This window comes from Bos javanicus, chromosome X (assembly GCF_032452875.1).
Source record: "Bos javanicus breed banteng chromosome X, ARS-OSU_banteng_1.0, whole genome shotgun sequence".
Lineage (NCBI taxonomy): Eukaryota > Metazoa > Chordata > Mammalia > Artiodactyla > Bovidae > Bos > Bos javanicus.
The window spans coordinates 135766892-135786235 of NC_083897.1; the positions used below are offsets into that span (position 1 = coordinate 135766892).

The 19344-nt window shown below is 38.0% G+C and overlaps 1 protein-coding gene across 2 annotated transcripts in view; it reads right to left on the reverse strand.

Moving 5' to 3' along the window:
• GLRA2 (glycine receptor alpha 2) overlaps nt 1–18867 on the reverse strand; it is a 208477-nt gene extending 189610 nt beyond the window's left edge. Inside the window, exons 1-2 of one of the 2 annotated variants that reach the window (XM_061408130.1) lie at nt 18005–18867; nt 15771–15904 (exon numbers count right to left, since the gene is read on the reverse strand). In XM_061408130.1, coding sequence (XP_061264114.1) covers nt 15771–15904; nt 18005–18072 — 202 coding nt within the window. In that variant the 5' untranslated portion in view covers nt 18073–18867. The remainder of the gene's footprint in view (nt 1–15770; nt 15905–18004) is intronic. The other variant, XM_061408129.1, reaches the window with a different exon arrangement.
• Nucleotides 18868–19344: the final 477 nt, after the last annotated feature.

The window sequence follows — 19344 nt, forward strand, 5'->3', positions numbered from 1 at the left end:
ATGACGTTGAAGAGGATGATATTGATACTCCCCCAAGGCCCTTGGATCCCGTGTATCATCGTGCACCCCTCACCTCGGTATGCTTTTTCTGGAAAATTGAAGTAGAGTTGATGTAAAATATTAGTTACGGTGTACAGGGCTTCCCAGGCAGTGCCAGTGATAAAGAACCCGCCTGCCAACGCAGGAGACATAAGAGGCTGGGATTTGACCCCTAGGTCAGGAAGATCCCCTGGACGAGGGCAAGGCAACCCACGGAGAATCCCATGAACACAGGAGCCTGGCAGGCTACTGCCCATAGGGTCACAAAGAGTCGCAGATGACTGAGCAACTGAGCGTGCATGCACGCACAGGTGTGCAATATAGGATTCCACAATTTTTTAAGGTTATATTCCATTTACAGTTATTAAAAATGTTGGCTGTATTCCTCATGTTGTATAGTATATCCTTGTAGTTTATTTTCTACATAATAGTTTGTTTCTCTTAATCCACTGTGCCTATATTACCCCTTTACCGTTCCCTCTTCCCACTGGCAACCAAGAGTTTGTTCTCTAGATCTGTGAGTCTGCTTCTTTTTTTATATATTCCTTAGTTTGTTGTATTTTTTAGATTCCACATGTAAGTCATATCATACACTATTTGTCTTTCTCTGTTTGAGTTATCTAAGCACAATACCCTCCAAGTCCATCCATGTTGCTGCATGTGGCAAAATGTCATGCTTTTGCTTCCAGTAGCCAGAACATGTACTCTTGCCTGGAGAATCCCATTGACGGAGGAGCCTGGTAGGCTACAGTCCATGGGGTCATGAAGAGTCGGACACGACTGAGCGACTTCACATTCACTTTTCACTTTCATGCATTGGAGAAGGAAATGGCAACCCACTCCAGTGTTCTTGCCTGGAGAATCCCAGGGACGGGGGAGCCTGGTGGGCTGCTGTCTATGGGGTCGCACAGAGTCGGACACGACTGAGAGAGTTAACTTTCACTTTTCACTTTCAAGCACTGGAGAAGGAAATGGCAACCCACTCCAGTGTTCTTGCCTGGAGAATCCCAGGGACAGGGGAGCCTGGTGGGCTGCCGTCTATGGGGTCGCACAGAGTCGGACACGACTGAAGCGACTTAGCAGCAGCAGCCAGAACATGTGGTTTCTTACAGAGGGCTGTTCCAGAGCTATTGGAACTCACTTTGAAAGTGAAAGTGAAGTCGCTCAGTCCTGTCAGACTCCCATGGACTGTAGCCTATCAGGCTCCTCCCTCCATGGGATTCTCCAGGCAAGAGTACTGGAGTGGGTTGCCATTTCCTTCTCCAGGGGATCTTTCTGACCCAGGGATCGAATCCAGGTCTCCCGCATTCCAGGCAGATGCTTTAACCTCTGAGCCACCAGGGAAGCTCACTTTACCCACCTTCTATCTGGGAATTTACTCTCCCCACCCACCCATACACATCCTGAGAGCCATCTTTACCCAATAACTAACAGAGGGGGATATGAATAGTCAGCTCTCTTATCTCTAGTCAGAACAACTCTGGGGTATATCTTACACTTCAGAGTTCCCTTGAGGGATCAGGTCACACTCACCTACTATTGGGCTTGGCTTGAGATCATGCTCTTAACTGGGTTTTTACCACCCGTTGTTGTCTAATTTCATCACTCTCTTATATGTCTCCCTTGCTCAGTTGTCCTTAATAAATCACTTCCACACAGCATCTGCTTCTCAGAAACCCAACCTCAAACAGATGTAGTCAAAACTCTAACCGTGAAAACCCCAGTAAGCCATGTACAGGTGTATAGAATTTCTCTGGAAGTGATGAGAAGTCCCAGGAGAGTTTTAAGAGTCATGGAAGGGTCTAGAAATTCAAGGATACTAGTATTTTGAGCTCTTTACTCCCTCGAATGACAGTTCAGCTTGCTTTTCCTATGCATTCAGATAGAGACATAGCCAATCAGGCACCCCAGAGCAGCTGCACTATGGATTTTCTAAAAAAAGTATAAGAGTTTATTTCTGATCTTAGCTTTCCTTAAGAATCTATTTATTATTCATGCTATAATTCTTTGCTTTATTTGCACCTGCCACATCTCCCTCAAAAGTCTGTGACTTTTTTCAGAGGCATTATTCTGTGATTTATATGGAATTTTGCATGATGTCACTAATGGATACTTTTTGTTAATACCTTCAACTGCTTTGCTTCATCACTGAAGCAGATAATTTATTCTGACATGTATGTGGAAAGTTAGACACTGAGGTGATACTTGCTTCCTTGAGACTTTACATATGCAGTTTATTGTGTCAGATGTTATTAGCATCTGGTTTCAGATTCTGATGTAATAATTATGCTCTTTCAATGTATGGAGGAGTGAGGAAGGTCTCATGGTAAAGGACACATAACTCAGTCATGGACACCTCACATGTTCATCCACTTCCACTGAGTTCTTCAAAGATTCCTTCACACAAGCTATATTGCTGTTAATTGTACACTGACATCTCTTAAATGAATACAGTTGAGGCAAATGGGTGCTAAAGAAGCCTTTTCACCCAGGGGCTCCTGCAAGCCCAGTTTGCCATAGGCAGGAAATAAAAAATGTGTCTGTGTGTGTGTCTGTGTGTGTATATGTGATTATGCCATTTGCAAAGTCTTGTTGACAAGTAGAAATGTGGAATTTTTCCCCTTGAGATAAGTGTATTCTCTTGCTGAGGAAATTCTTTTTTTATGGGCTTTGGGATATTTGCCCCAAGTCAGAGATTTATACATTTTGCTGAAAGCCCTCCATGTTACAAACTTGGTTGGCATCAAATCTGTGGAACAGGAAGCTGCCTGCTGAGTTTTAAGTGGGAATATTTGCTCTGAAGATTTGAATAAAGGATGAGCTTAAATGAGGCATATGTGCACAATAAACAAATGTGAATATCGGAAATGTAGGTGCTTGGGGGAAATAAAAGGAATACATATCCCAGACTGTGGGTAATTCCTCCTATTTCGAACTAGAGAAACATGTCTGATAATATAGGATTAGTCTAGCAAGGGTCAGGTCAAGTATGCCACTGGTCACAGAGAGGTCACTAACTCAAGAAAATAAAATAGGAATATTCCAGAGAAAATAAATGCTGAGTAGTATAGCAACCTTATTGTTAACAAGCTATGACCTCAAATTTTAGAGAGAACAAGCAGAGTGGCATTTTATCTATTAAAAAAACACCTTCCTGAAAAAAATAGAAATTGTGGTGCCAGGGCTTTCTATTCACAAGGTGTGGCATTGGACCTCTGTGACATTTCTTTTCAAACAGAGATGATCTCTTCTTAAATTTTTATACTTTGAGAAGACACTACATACATCATTTTACTATCAAGTTTCAGAAAATACTAGGGAAAATGTTATCCATATCTTCATATCCCATGACTTCTATAACTAGGATTCAGCAAAGCCATCTCCTCATCCCCCAGTATAATGCCACTATCTGCCTCCTAGAAATGTAGAAGCTGCATTGATACTGGAAGCAAATGATAGCAATGAATCTGAGTCAGGCACTCAGGCTATATGATACAAAATCTGAAGACAGAGCAAGCAAGCTGTGTGTGTGCTAAATCACTTCTTTATACTTCATCTTCACTCAGTTCCTCTGCTAGGTCCAATTTATACCAACCTTCAATGACCAGTAAAGCTGAAAAATTGCTAGTTGCTCAGTCGTTTCTGACTCTTTGCAACCCCATGGACTATACAGTCCATGGAATTCTCCAGGCCAGAATACTGGAGTAGGTAGCCTTTCCCTTCTCCAGGAGATCTTCCCAACCCAGGGATCAAACCCAGGTCTCCCGCATTGCAGGCGGATTCTTTACCAGCTGAGCCACAAGGGAAGCCCAAGAATACTGGAATGGGTAGCCTATCCCTTGTCCAGTGGATCTTCCCAACACAGAAATCAAACCGGGGTCTCCTGCATTGCAGGTGGATTTTTTACCAACTGAGCTATGAGGGAAGCCCTCAATGACCAGAAAAGCTGAAAAATTGCTGTTCCATTATCTGTGGGTTGTACAGTGGAATATCAGCACCAATGCCATTACATGGATACCTTGAAGCAATGTTTCAAATAAGGGGCTTGTTTGCTATAGAATGTGTAGCAGTTCCATCATCAATGTGTCTTCATCTACTGTATGAGATACAGTTGACCCTTGAACAAGATGAGTTTGAACTATATGGACCCACTTATATGCAATATTTTTTCAATAAAAGCCTACTAGTGGTATACAACCCACTCTCTTTGGTTGAATCCACCCATGCAGAACTTGAATAACAGAGGGCCCACTGTAAAGTTACACATGGACTTTCAACTGCTGGGATTTGGCACCCCAGCCCCACATTGTTCAAGAGTCAATTGTAAATGATGTGGATCAGGAGCCATTCAGGCTAAGGGAGCTTTAGTATTGGGCTTCCCTGGTGGCTTAATGGTAAAGAATCCACCTGCCAATGCAGGAAATGCGAGTTCCATCCCTGGATTGGGAAGATCCCCTGGAGTATGAAATGGCAACCCACTGCAGTATTCTTGCCTGGAAAATTCCATGAACAGAGGAGCCTGGTGGTCGCAGAGTCAGATATGCCTGAGCACACATGCACAGGTTTAGTATTTTCCCACCCCCTACTTTGTTTTCCAAATTTTACTAAGACCTTGAAATAAGAAACAGGAAGAAAAAAATCAGTTGTTTATTTGACAAATTCAGAGAAAGTATAAGGGAAGAACTAGTAATTAAAAACTTTTATATATAGGTAACTCTTTTCTCAAGACATTTAGTGATATTTCAAAGACATTTCTCTTTCTGCATCTATCTTCTTTGAAAACAATTTTCAATAGTTCTTCCTGGGAATTTATATCTAACTACATGAAGCATCCGGAGAAGGCAATGGCACCCCACTCCAGTACTTTTGCCTAGAAAATCCCATGGATGGAGGAGCCGGGTAGGCTGCAGTCCATGGGGTCGCTAGAGTCAGACACGACTGATCGACTTCACTTTCACTTTTCACTTTGATGCATCGGAGAAGGAAATGGCAACCCACACCAGTGTTCTTGCCTGGAGAATCCCAGGGATGGGAAGCCTGGTGGGCTGCCATCTACGGGTCGCACAGAGTTGGACACGACTGAAGTGACTTAGCAGCAGCAGCAGCAGCACATGAAGCATCAATTTTGAGCAGACCAACTTAGAATATATTTTAGTACTATGAATACCTTAACCCTAAATCTACACACATTGAGATAAATACTGCATAATTTCAATTGTTAAAAGAAGTTTTTTTTTAGTATGCATTCAAATTTTTTTAATTTCAAAGAAGTGATAGTGAAAAAAATTCTTAACAAACAGTGGAATGGAAATCATACGAGATTTATTCATCTTGGAAAACTGCCTGAAAGAGAATGGCAATCCAAAAGGAAATTTTCCATGTAGCCATGAAATTTTGTTATGTTCTGCTGAAAAAAATGTCTTTAGTTCAAGGTTAAAGGTCACTTATTTAAGTGTATATTTGTCACTCAGCATTTAAGAATCATAAAGACTAAAACAGAAGGTGATTATCAGATCAAAGTATTTTGCTGTACTGACTAATGTCTTTTCTTTTGTTTTCAATGTTTGTTTTTTCAAAATGCCACTGTTTGCTTATTTATTCATGTAAATGAAGCAGGAGATAAATAGTCTGCAATAATAATCTAACTTGTATCGTAATTCTCTTGTGGCATCGGAATGCTAATGTTGACCATGTATCAAAACAAAAGCCATGTTTACTGAATTCTGGGGCCTTCCTACTCTTATGAATATTATCTTTCTAGCAGATAATCATATTTTATATATATATATATATATATATATGTAGGTTTCCCATCAGCAGCAGCTATTTTCATGTTAAAAAAAATTTCAGTTGGTCCCATAGTTTTTACCAAGACCACATTTTCCAAAGTACAGTCTGTAAAACACTAGTTCCCGAGAATGTTACTCATTTAAGGAATCTATAATCAAATAAGTGGAGGATAAGCCCTTGTGTTACAAATAAAAGTTTTTAAAATATTTATTTGTATATTTTTACTGTAGCTATTTTTCAAAACATTTTAACATGCTAATGAATATTAGAGTCTCTTAGAGGATGTTTTGCAGAATTTCCATTCTTATTTTACATTTTAAACCTTATATCTGAGAACATTTCATGGAACTGGTGTCGAGAAACATCTTTGACCAGATGCTGAACTAAAGAAACACGATAGCTACTTTTCCTAGAAGCAGCCTCTGTACATGAATTTGCTACATGCAAACCTTTTAAGAGCAAGAAAAAAAGTTGTGAATGGCTGATTCCTTCACTAATCCTCTTGGAAGCTTCCAGAGTCTTCTGGAGAATAATGATCATCCTTGAAATATTGCGAGTTGAAATAAGATATAAGCAACTGTAAAGAATTCTGGGCAGAACAATTTCTTAGAGACCAGTTCTCTGGGAAGATTGGTTGCATCCAAGCTCTTCTGTGGGTGAATCAATAATTTAGAAAGGGACATACTCAAAAATATTCACTTAGACTGTAAAGACTAGGGACTATCCAAATTAGAAGTGAAACAGACATCTTGGTCCAAGTCTTTTATTTTGGAGATGACAAGAATTAATCCCAGAGAGGTTGGGTGGCAATGCTCTAGGTCACAGCAGGCAAAACTGTAATTAAAACAAGGTATCATGAGTCTCAGTTTAGATTTTTTTTCTTGTAGGATGTCCCCCACCTTTATTTGGTAAGGCAATACTGGCACACAGTATCTTGGGGAAAAATACTATAAGGAAGATATTATTCTTCAGCTACGGGAGCAAAATTTCTCACTCTGGACCTGTAGTTCTTAAACTATAGGGAGTAATGAATTTGTTAAAGTGGGTGTTTAAACATCCCATCATTCGTTGATTCTAGAGAGGTAGAGTTGGAAAGGTGGGACCAGCCATGTGCCCTTTTAACAGTACTCACAGGGCTCTAAAGCAGGTGTTCTGAAAAGCGTGGTTTGAGAAACACATCTGACTGGTTGCCAGTTTGGTTTAGCATTAAATCCTAAGTCATTTGACTTGGCATACTCTATAAAACATTCACGTATTAAAACCACAGTTAATTCAAAAGAAAAAGTAGAATATGAGAAATTCACTGTGAGAACTCCAGTATATGTATAAATTATCCTGAATTATCATCCTACTGGGGTTGTTACAGTGTGGTTTACCAAATGTGTGTATCCTTCACTTTTCAGACTTGGAGATTCAAAGCTAAATAAACAGACTCCTTGTTTTCTGAATACATTTAAGGGGGAAGGGTGCTTTATCTATTGCTAAGAGAAAGCCTGATAAAAGAAATCTCAGCTGCCTTGTCGGGCGTGAATTTGTTCTTAGAAACCCACATCTTGAAGTATTTAAATGTAAATAAATCAGAAGAAGATAGATTATATTATCTTCTATGTACACTTGGGTTTTAAAAGTGAAAGAAAAATTAGGTGGTAAAGTGGTTCTGAGGTTTTCCTAAAGTAGTTAGAATTGCCATGATAAGTAGCTGTATTTCAGGTGCAGTAATCAAACCAACCAAGAGTGGAAAACAAGCAACTGTCCCTTAGACCCACCATTTCCTCAGAATACACACTTCTCTGCCCCTAGGCATCTAACACTTCTTCTTCAGCTCTGTACAGACAGAAGAGCAAGGAGGAAAGGCTGTGTCTCAGAAATGCTGCCCCAAGAGGCTTGGCATTTAAATCTTGTGCTTCAAATCTAAGCCCACAACACATTCCAGCGTGGGAAGCCTGGGGCAGGGGAGGGGGGCGGATTACTGAGGGGCAAACACAACAATATTAGCAAACATATAAACATGTCAAATCAGAGAGAAAGGAAACAATATTAATTATTTTTGTATATTCCCCAGGAAGACCTCTCTCTCCTCCCTTTTTCCCTCTTTGCCCCCACCCCTTTGCGCCTCTTTAACTCATCTGTTTAGGAAATAGAACTATCACGTTCCATTATCTTCCTCTCTCTTCTCTGCTTTTGGAGGTATCATGTATCTATCGGGATAATATGTCCAGGTGGCATCCCGTTTTCATTTCCATCCTTTCCCGAGAGTGACAAAGGAAGGCTTATTAAACCTATTGTCAGTTTGGGAACTGTCTGTCTGGTCACCCGAAGTTGAAGGGTGGCTTTGCTCATAAGCTGACTTCATGCTGATTACCTTCCACTCCCCACCCATCTCAAGATTCTGTCTTCTCTTTTTTGTTCTTCTCTGTAATCTGGGAAGCTGACCTTCTGGGTTTGCATCATTGAGCTCCCTTGCCTTCAGACTTCTAGTTGGATTTGGCCAACGAGAGGGTCCACAAGAAAATGGAATGCAGGAGGAGAGTGAGGTCAGAGTATTTATCCACTAGCTTCCTCCTTGCTAAGCCAGCACATACTGGCTCCATTGCGCCTTCGATCTCACTGCGTGGCTTCTCTTTCGAGCCACTTTCTCTAGGTTCTGGCAGCTACTCCCTTTCTTGCCTCTTCAGGTCTACTGTTGACAGTCCCAGAGTACTACATTCTCCCTTTAGGGATTGGTTTTTTCCAAACTCTCCCACACCCAGTTGGAATGTGCCGTCTCTTTCCTGCAAAGATCCTGGATGGTACAGCATTAAACTTACAAATTATATTCCAGCTTTTACAAAAGTGAGAACTGACATTTAAAAGCTTAACTTTCTGTTTACCACTGTATACTTAGCAAGGAACATGGTTCCTGGCACATAGATACTGCTCACTGCTTATTTATTAAAGGAATAAACAAAAGAATTGCGTGTTTAGATAGAAATATAAAGATGGAAAACCTTTACATGTAATTTTTTGTGCTCCCTTGCTGCAAATTTATTCTGTTGCTTTGACAATGCATGGGCAGGTGTAGCTTATTTTTCCTCAAGAAAGTATGAGCCATCTCCCAACAGAAAAAAAAAAAATAGAAAACAAGACTTATTCAGTCACATTCATGGTAACTGCCTATTCGGTTTCCACATTTTGACGTGACCCGGGATTTGATTTTTCCCTCTTGGATGGATATGTTAATGGAACAGAGCCACCGTTTGGTGTACTCATGTACTTTATAAAGGAGTGGAGGGTGCATAAGCCAGGACATGAGTCAGAGAGAGTGTCCAGTTTCCCTCTTGTACTTGCCCCCGACCACATTTGGTTGGCTAGCCAGACTAGAACTCCAAAATGGAGATCTAGTTACTTTATTCCTACAGGTCCTTCACAGTTAAGAACACCAGTTAGAGACCTATTCTTTTTACTCATGTCCCTCTTGTAGTGAGCTTCACATGGCTTAAAGTATCTGCAATCAGTGACAAGTGTTCAGAGTAGTCCTCTCAAGAAAAAAGTCAATGAGAAAACGTTGCCTCCTACAGTCAAGACAGCCTCTTAGGTGTTAACTCCGAGGAGAACACAGAATGCTTCCAAAGACCTTATAATGAGGCTTAATCAACTATATTTTCATTTTTAAGACCAAACATGTCTGATCCAACAGCACCAAGAACAAGGTGATAACTATTTTTCTCTAAACCTGATTATATCAACTAGACACATTATAATGTCCACATTTTAAGTACTGAGACACCCTGATATATATGCCATTATTTCTTAAAACAAGGTCTCAGATTATCAACAAAATGGACTGATTGTTCTTCAGCATGGGGAGTAACAGAAAGCACTATAGAACTCAGGATAAAATGTTTAGGCTCTTTCAATAATGAAAATTAAGGATATGAAGTCACACAGAATCAACCAAGGAGTAATACATTCTCAAAAACGAAATTATGGGCTTCCATTTCCAGTGCTCTTAACCTGCCATGTTGCAGAGACTAAATGTTCTGTTTAAAATACTTATTCTAAAATTGGAAATCAATTCAGCACGTTTGTGCAGTGACCCTTGCAACTGCAGTAACTGGACAAGAAAATACATCAGAAAGGAGAGTCACATATCTTGCATCAAATTCATTAGAGTCCTTTCTAGACCAAGCAAAATTGGTTCTATGTCTTTTACTTGGTTCATTTAAAAAATGAATCTAAGAAAATAATAAAGGATAAGATTTGAATAAAGATTTGATAAAGATAATTCCTTCACACAAATGGTTCCCTCTTTGTTTCATATTTAGGAATATGCAATAGCCCTCTCAGGTTGAAAATATTCCCACTGGACTAGTAAAAAAGGAACCAGCTGAGACATATGACATCTACATCCTGGTTACTGTGGTAGGACTCTAAAATGCTAGAACTTCTTTGACTCTTTTTTTTTTCCCATTTAAAACAAATTCAAACAACTTTTAAGGACCCAATCACCATGAAGGGTAAGTTTTGAGAATACATAGTCAGTGTCCGTTATAAAAGAGAAATGGAAGACTGGTAATAATAATATAAATTACTTGTTATAATTTTAATAGTTAGAAGCAAAGCATTCAGATTTATGATTTCTTTGGATGTTCAGAACAACCCAAATGAGGCGAGCAAAGTCAGAATAAAACCTGAGTCACAGAGAGATGGAGACATCTCTTCTCCAAAGTGGCTGAACCAGGACATGTACCTGGGTTTTCTGGATCCAAGTCCAAGACCCCTCCCACTCTACTACTCTGTCACCATGGAATGGAAGACATACTTCAATAAATGAACTTATACTTTGGAGTAGACATTGCCTGAGTGTGTTAGAATACTGTAGATGCCTCCTTCTTGACGTTACCTCAAATTCCTGACAAGCACCTTGCAGGCCCATACTGCTGCTGCTGCTAAGTCACTTTAGTCGTGTCCGACTTTGTGCGACCCGACCCCGTGGATGGCAGCCCACCAGCCTCCCCCGTCCCTGGGATTCTCCAGGCAAGAACACTGGAGTAGGTTGCCATTTCCTTCTCCAATGCATGAAAGTGAAAAGTGAAAGTGAATTCGCTCAGTCGTGTCTGACTCCCAGCGACCCCGTGGACTGCAGCCTACCAGGCTCCTCTATCCATGGGATTTTTCAGGCAAGAGTACTGGAGTGGGGTGCCATTGCCTTCTCTGGGTAGTATATACAAATGAAGCTAAACTAAATTGTGACACGGCTAGTAGATTTTGGATATTCAAAAATCTTCATGTACATCATACCTGAATAAAACTATCATATATAAATTTCTCTTTGATACAGCCAGACTTTCCTTTCAGTAACCAGTTCCCCCTTTTATCTCCTGTTGTGTGATTCTAATATGGCTGTACCCTTTTAGGTGTCTGAAGGTTTCGACTGCTTTCTGCATTCAAGTCAAATACTTCTGCAAAAAATATTTCTGATACTTGTAAGCATTCTATTCTTTTTTTCAGAATCCATGGTAATATCTGATGCCTGCACCTACCAGGGTGATCAAAGAAATGATTGTGCTAGGGCTTCATTACCACCATCTGAGAGAATCACTCTTTCCAAGTGTCCCTGCTGGACATTTATGCTCAGGCCATGCCCTACAGGGGTTGATAAGCACAACACATGATGTGAGCTCCTGTTGGCTACAGACAAGAGACTTTTCAAGGGGAGAAACCTGAAGACCTCGAGGTTTTTGGAAGTGAATCTGTTTCTTACTTGCATCTGAAACACCTTTTGAGCTGATAACTCCTTGGGAAATAAAGGAAACCATATTGCATGCAAATGTAGGTTTTAATGTCACACATCACACTTTCAAATTTAGGTCTCCAGATATGGGGAAAAAATCAGTGTGCATGGCATGAACAAAAAAGTGGAGGGAATAATTATCTCCTGGCATTATCTATTCCAGATCCTATCCCAAAATGAATGTTCTGGTGAAATGCATTTATTCACATTGGGATGAAACTTAGGATATAACTCTAAGTTAATTTTCTTTTCAAAGAAAATTTCGTTAAAATAGATAAAGGCTTTGTTTCAAAGAGAGAAAATCAGAACTAATGCATTTTGCCCAGGTTTGAGCATTTCATTTGGCTTCTTGAAAAGCTTAATGTTTAAAGTGGCATTTTCAAGATACAATAATACTGACAAAGGAATATCTGATAGGATGATGGAATAACACCATGATAAATCAACTGAGAATGAGACAAATCACCCAAGTGGGGAAAAGGGCTTCTCTGTTGACACAGAATCAACATTTACCATGGTTTCAACACAGGTAATTGTGAGTAGATATAGCTTGTGTTTTTATCTGAAGTGAGGATTTTCAAAATTTATGTTTTGACGAGATCTGACCCAAGTCTCTGTGGATCTCATAGATGGAATGCAATTGGCAGCTCTGACTCATGACTTTGTTTATACACTATGCTTCAGCACATCAGAAAAGCTATTTTTTTTTGATAGTTTCTAAGAATGGCTCTCAATTACAGAGTCTAAGTCTGAATCATTTCTGGCTCCCTTTTCTAGCATACATCCATCTTCCTTTCTTGTATATATGCCCATTATGACATCTTTCAGAGCCCATTAGGGATATGGAATAGACATGAAGTATTTTACTGACTTGAAAGTATGCAGGAAAAATTTCTTCCAATAAGAAAAATTGTGCATATACACTTTTTTTCCCATGCCAGTACATGGCATCAAAGAAAACAGAGACATATGCTGTTATTTCTTACAGCTTCTAGAAAAGCCATTCCCTTTTCCTCAACAGCCCATATTTGGCTTTTGCTTGTATTCTTGTGGTCAGATTTTGCCCTTTTGTATTCTTATTAATCATCATTATTGTTATTTTCACTATCATTGTCTTCATTGTCACCATGTTTATTGTGATCATAGTTTGGTTTGGGCATTTACAGGGAGTCTATCACTATTCCAGATACAATCACATTTCCTAATCACCTTTCATATCTATCTACTATATAAAATTTCTCATTGATACATTGCTAATCAGCTATAGTAAGTACTATTGTTTTCCTAGTCTCCTTATTGCTACAAGTTCCTTATTATCTATTTTATTTCTTTCTCCTCAACTTAGCTAAAATCATCTTTGCTGGCCACTAGAACCACTGGTAGGTTCCTCAGAAGTTCCCACCCCTTGCCAATATCTGATAGTAACCTATATCTGATAGTAACCTATAATGGAATGTAATCTGCAAAAAAACCTGAATCACTATGCTGTACACCTAAAACTAATAAATACCGTGAGTGAATTACACTTCATTTCTTAAAAAGGTTCCCTCCGCCCTCAACTTCTACTACAATTTATTGTAAGCACTAATTTTCAAAAATTGATCTGCATTTTCCTTTCTTTCTTGGTCCTTATTTCCTCATTCTGGAGAAAAGGAGGGTTTATATATATATATATATATATATATATATATATATATAATAAGGTGTGGTATGGCAATGGGTTGGTAAATCATAAATATGCAATAGAACTATATTAGACATATAAACTTCCATGGGAACACTAATGAGGGAAGATCACATCTGTCTAAAATAGTGGGGAATGTTTTACATCCAGGAAAAACCAAAATCCTCACAGTAAAGAGAATTGTGGGAGCTGTTCTATAATTGTTCTGATATAAACAGTCCATCTAAGTAACATTTAGGAAAGAGTATCAGGGTTCATTGAAGTGAGAGTTAAAGGGAAAGGGAGAGAAAAGTCAGTAAAGTTCATTAATGTTAAGAGTCCTAAGTTATATTTATCTATTTCCCTTTGATAAGTCTTTGAAACATCCTGTACTTGGGTCTTTAGGACAGATCTAAAAAATATGGCCATGCTTTGCTATACTTGATATTCTCCTCATTTCTTTATTCTTTAGAATCATGAGAAATGTCATTTCCAAAGAGTGACGTCCCCAAAAGAACCAGAAAAAAACGGTGTGGAAAGTATTGCTTATTCTCTGTGGTCACTTAAAGTAGATGCAAAGAACTGACTCACTAGAAAAGATCCTGATGCTGGGAAAGATTGAAAGTGGGAGGAGAAGGGGACGGCAGAAGATGAGATGGTTGGATGGCATCACCGACTCCATGGACATGAGTTTGAGTAAACTCCGGGAGTTGGTGATGGACAGGGAAGCCTGGCGCGCTGCAGTCCATGGAGTCGCAGAGTCGGTCATAGCTGAGCGACTGAACTGAACTGAACTGAACTGAAAGTAGCACTAGCAACATGGGTGTTTGTTTTATTACTCTTTGTACTTTTCTTCCCTTTCAAAAAATTATTTCTGGAAAATAATGTTAATAACTACTATTAAACAGGATTCTCATGAACTTGAAACAGTTCCATCTCTGGTCTTTCTCTATGAAACTTTCCATGAATAGCTTAATAGAAAATCATCTTTCCTTTTGTTGGAATCCTGTAGTATTTTCTCTGTACTTCCTAATATCTCTTTCTATCTAGTATTATGTATTATATTATTATACATGTATTTATGTAACATCTGCTCTCTCCACTGAAATTTGTGGTGGTAGCATCCAAACCTGTTACATCTCTCAAGTTTTCAAAGCATGCAGTAGTTTTTTGTATGTAGTTCAGATTAAAAAGTTATTAGATGGCTCAGTGAATAAATGTATGAGTGAGCAGTCTCATTGACAAAGCTGATTCTCAACTAGTTACTCATAGGATTTCATTTCAAATATTGACTTCCAGTAACCATAAAATTAATATGAAATGGGGTGAACATGAAAATTTTTAGGAAAATTGAGCTTTGAACTAAGTTCTGTTGTCTCTTTTTTATATTTAATCTATAAATCAAAATGTTTTGTCAAAAATCTTACATGTTTCTTTAAGTAATGTGCCCTTCACTGGGTATATTCAGAGGTGCAACATTTAAAAAAGGTAGGAATTTAGAATTTAGTTTTCATGCTCATATTTGCCAATAATAAAAATTAATTAACCCTCAAGGAAAGCAATCCAATTAAATAGTTAATAAGCAAAACCAAAGCAATGCATGAATTATGACATAATACCTAGATAGGTTTATCATTTTATAAAATATTATAAATATTTCACACAGCATTATTTTAAATTAAATTACAAAATAAAATGCACTTATTTAAAATATGTTTTAAAATTAAAACATCAAAACAATTCAATAAATAACTGGTTCTTTCTTATTTCAGTATTTTTCTGATTCAGAATAAAAATTAATCAAATATATCAAAAGTAATTTTTGCAGACTATTAATTACATTTTTGTAATGCTAAACATACAAAAACACCAAAGTTTTTGGTTTGTTTCTAATCAAACAAAGACAGTATCCACCATCTTTGACATATGCACTTTACAATTCTATGATCTTCTTTGTTAATTTCTGATAAATAATTTCAAATAAACAATGAGAATGCTTAAACAAGAGGACCCAATAGTTTGTAATATATTCAATTAGAGCCTTTTCTTACAAAGTTTAAAAATGAGGGCTTGAAAGTATATATAATAGCATGTTATATATTGAATTTTAAACTTCATTTTAGGAGTAGGTATTTAAAACCCAAACCAAAGACCTTGGTGTAGTCGTTCATATGAATCACATCCATCATTTGCTCTTATATTCGTTTCTGGTCACACTCCCACTCAAGATAACATAGGGAATGTGGCAATAATCTCAGGTTTTAGTTTTCCTTGTGGAACATAACACAAATGAGGAAAGTTTTTGCAAGTTTATGTGTTTGTGTGCAAACAACACATAAAATTTAAGCTATTAAATCAACTAGTTTGAAAGAATGGGAAAATGAAATGAATACTGTGCTTTTTGTTTTCATTTCGTAATAAAAAGTCCTGAAAACTTGTTTTCAGTGTATTCAAGCATCTGGACTTCCCATAGACTTAATTAACATAAGTTTAAGTGGAACCTACCTTTAAAATTTGGCCTGATTCTTGCATCATATCCTGATGTCCTTCCCATTAATTTGTCCAAGAAATCTGAAGGAGATAGGGTCTGTGAAGGTTGTTTTCCAGACCTGGAGTCATGGTCTTTGCAGAAAGCCGCCCTAAACACATCATTAACTCTTTTAGCAACAATTCCATTCTTATCACCTGAGAACTAATGTTCACACAATGTTTGACATTGTGTTTTATAAATATATTTGATATGTTAATAAGAAAAAAATTATAAACTTTTTGGTCAGCTTCCTAACTTGTATATGGTCTTGAGGTAACTTTAAGTGGTATAAATCCTGAGTCATATTTCCTAAGTTACCAAACTTTGCCATAAGATGTTTAAGATGACACAGCATGCATAGCTTTAGGTTATACGTTTTATGGATATATAAAGCTCTTTCTAGTGTCATCAGGGAAATAATGATAATTTCTAAAATTTATGTGATTGTCTCCTTTCCCCATGACTTTCAAAATATTCTTCCAGCATTTCAGCCCCTAATGTAAGTCCTCTACATATATATAATAAGATGGGCAGAACAAAGTAAACCGTGAACTAATTATCCCATTGCTTATTTTCTCACCTGCTAGATTCTGTTCCAACTTTCAGCTATTTTCAATGTGTTGTCTAAAAGAAAATCTTCACTTGTAAATTTAACTTCTTTCTAAAATAGGTCAACAGTGAGCATGTCTGTACTTCTATTTTATCATTGTTATTTATATATTAGCATTTAAATTGTTGACTTTCTAGTAAAGTGTTCATGAAAAAGAACTTCTAAATCAGTTTGTCTTTTGCATTGTTAAGACACTAAATGGTAATTGGACAACTTCTCAGATTTCTATTTTCCTTAAAAGGCTTATAAAAAGAGCATATTTGGTTTGTAATGGAATGAATTCTTTCACAATACATAGTTGTTGACTGAATGTTGATTTCTTCGACAAAGTATGTATTTTCAAGCTTTATTTTCAATAGTTTAACAAATAATCTTGTTAATTCTTATCACTAAGAAAATACCACATTCTTGACAGTTTTTCAAAGAAGTAATATTAAATATAAGTGCAAAGATGATACAGACATTTGGTAAAAGTTAAAATTGATACAATCACCTAGAAATACTCACATTCCCATAAGCAGATTCATCTGATTAATCAAGTATTATTTGATTATAATGGTGATGGTGGTGGTGATGAAGATGATGATGATGGTGATTCTAATAAAACCCAGCCTACGATTTTTCTTAATCATAGTAGGAGGTGTGAACCTGAAAGGAACATAGAGGGTTTTCCCAGTACTCATAGCATTATTGCTATATGTTCCATTTCTCTTGGTTCTGTGAAAAAATACCATAAAATTTGGTGAAAATTAAATGAAGAGTCCTATACTTTGTTGTACGAACATCTCTTATCTCTATCTTGTCTCAGAACCTCTTAGCTATTAGGATGGCTATTTCACTTACTGCTAATAATCTGATATTTTGAGGTATCAATTGATTAAATGATTTATAAATTAAGTAGAAAATGCAAGCATGCAAATAATGATTTCTTGCTTATTTTAATTATGCATAGTCCATTTCTCATGCATGGATAAATACAAAGATGTCATATTAATTTTGTTTTGATAGGCAATAACATTTCTGAATTTATTGAACAGTAGACTACAGTGATAGCATGAGTTTTTAAATGTTTTTGATGTTTCAAGAAATTTCCTGAATTGTAGTTCTCATAGTATGCATCTAGTTATTGAAATACAATAGAAGTCCCAAGTTGGCTAAGAATTTGGGTTCTTTTATATTTTCTATAAAATGAGCATGCTCCTAGCAAATTAATTCAATCAGTTGCACCATATGAAAAGCATTGCATTCAATAATCCCTTTAAATGACTTGCAGAAGAATTTGAAAACAAAAAAATCACCATTATATAGAAATATAAAGAGCATGCAACTCATCAGAGTATCTTAATACCACATTGACTGTGAAAAAGCATTCAAGTGCATAAAGTAGGATTATGCATCGTAAAACTTGCCTTTGTGAAAATTTACCACCTTCCCACCATAATTAAGCTTTTTAAAAGAACAAAAGAACTCTAACTCTCCTTTATAAAATTAGCATAATATGGTCCAGGACATAGGAAAATAGATAAAAATTACATGGCACATTCTCTTTCAAACAGTTTTTATGTGGAAAATATCAGCATGCAAAGTCGTTTCACCTACCTGAAGTGGTTTGTCTCTAAGAAAAATGCAAACAAGGTTGTCAAAATTCTCACTAGCTGCCGGTTCATTCCTGTATCTGTGATGCTTGTGGAAAATATTCCCGAAATGATTCCAGAAAGAAGCTAGGACAAAGTATCTATTTATTGTCCAGACTCAAAATTTGGCAGGAATCTAGTTTCCTTGAAAATCAAAAAGAGATTTGGGTTTGTACAGTTTGCTGAGAAAAAACAAAAAGTGCCAGTACTAGGCATCGTGGTCAGGTCAAACGGGGGCTTAGGACCATCAGTTAACCCAGGAGAGACAAAGCCTTAGAACTGATGGATCCCCAGCTGCTTTTCTTGAATAATAAAAATGCTGCTACCTTAATCACATCACCATGCAAAGGGGGCTGGTGACAATGCCATGCTGGAAGTCGGTTGCAGTGGCTTTTGTTTTATGTCCTTTCTATTTAGCGAATCTCTTTTCTCTAGAAAATGTTCTCTTTTTAAAAGAAGTTGCAAATGAGGGATAAGAAAGGACTCTGCGTGCTAGAGTGGGTAGGAAGAAGAGGGCAAAATTGCTGAGATCCTGTGCTGGAATGAGGGCTACAGAAACGGAGACGTGATCTTACCCAGCCGATAAATTTCAGCACTCGGACAGCTCCTAGCTCTGAAGTGCGCATGTTTCCTTTTTCAGTCGCTTGGGGCGGGGGTCGGGGAGAGGCATTCCAGAGCGGACATGCCTGCTATTTGAAGGCAAGGAGTGACTGGCTGTTCAGCGAAGGGTTGCTGAAGGGGTGCGGTGATGACCAGAGAGGAGCAGAGGTCAGGATAGATGGAGAGGGTGAAGGAGGCTAGGGTCTGAGCTCCTGGAAATGCGAGTCTGTTGGTGGGTGGGCGGGACGGGAGTTTGAGGCTGAAAAAAGAAGGGAATACGATCTAGGCGTGGGAAAAGAAAATTGGGCGAAGCAGAGAACAGAATCGATAGTACTGAAATTACAGTAGGGGAGTGGGTAGTCTACTCCTTATCAGTGGAACCTAGAGGCAAAAGAGGAATCCTGTGCTGAAAGGAGGGGACATTTCCTTGGCATAGAGAAACCCATATGCAGAAAATGATTCTTGAGGATCGTTAATTTAATTTATAAGCCCTTTATACCTTCCTCGCCCCTTGAGTGTTTTCATTTGATTTTAGCTGCCTGTTCCCAAAGAATCTCTCTACTTCTTTACTAGGGAAAGCCCCTTCGCTGAGCTTTCTTTAGCGGCTCAAAATCCTTGGGCATCCTCTTCAAGTCACGGATTTGTAATAAAGAAAAAACAAAATGGGCCGGCAGGGGGCAGTAGCAATCTTTTCCTGCCCTGGTT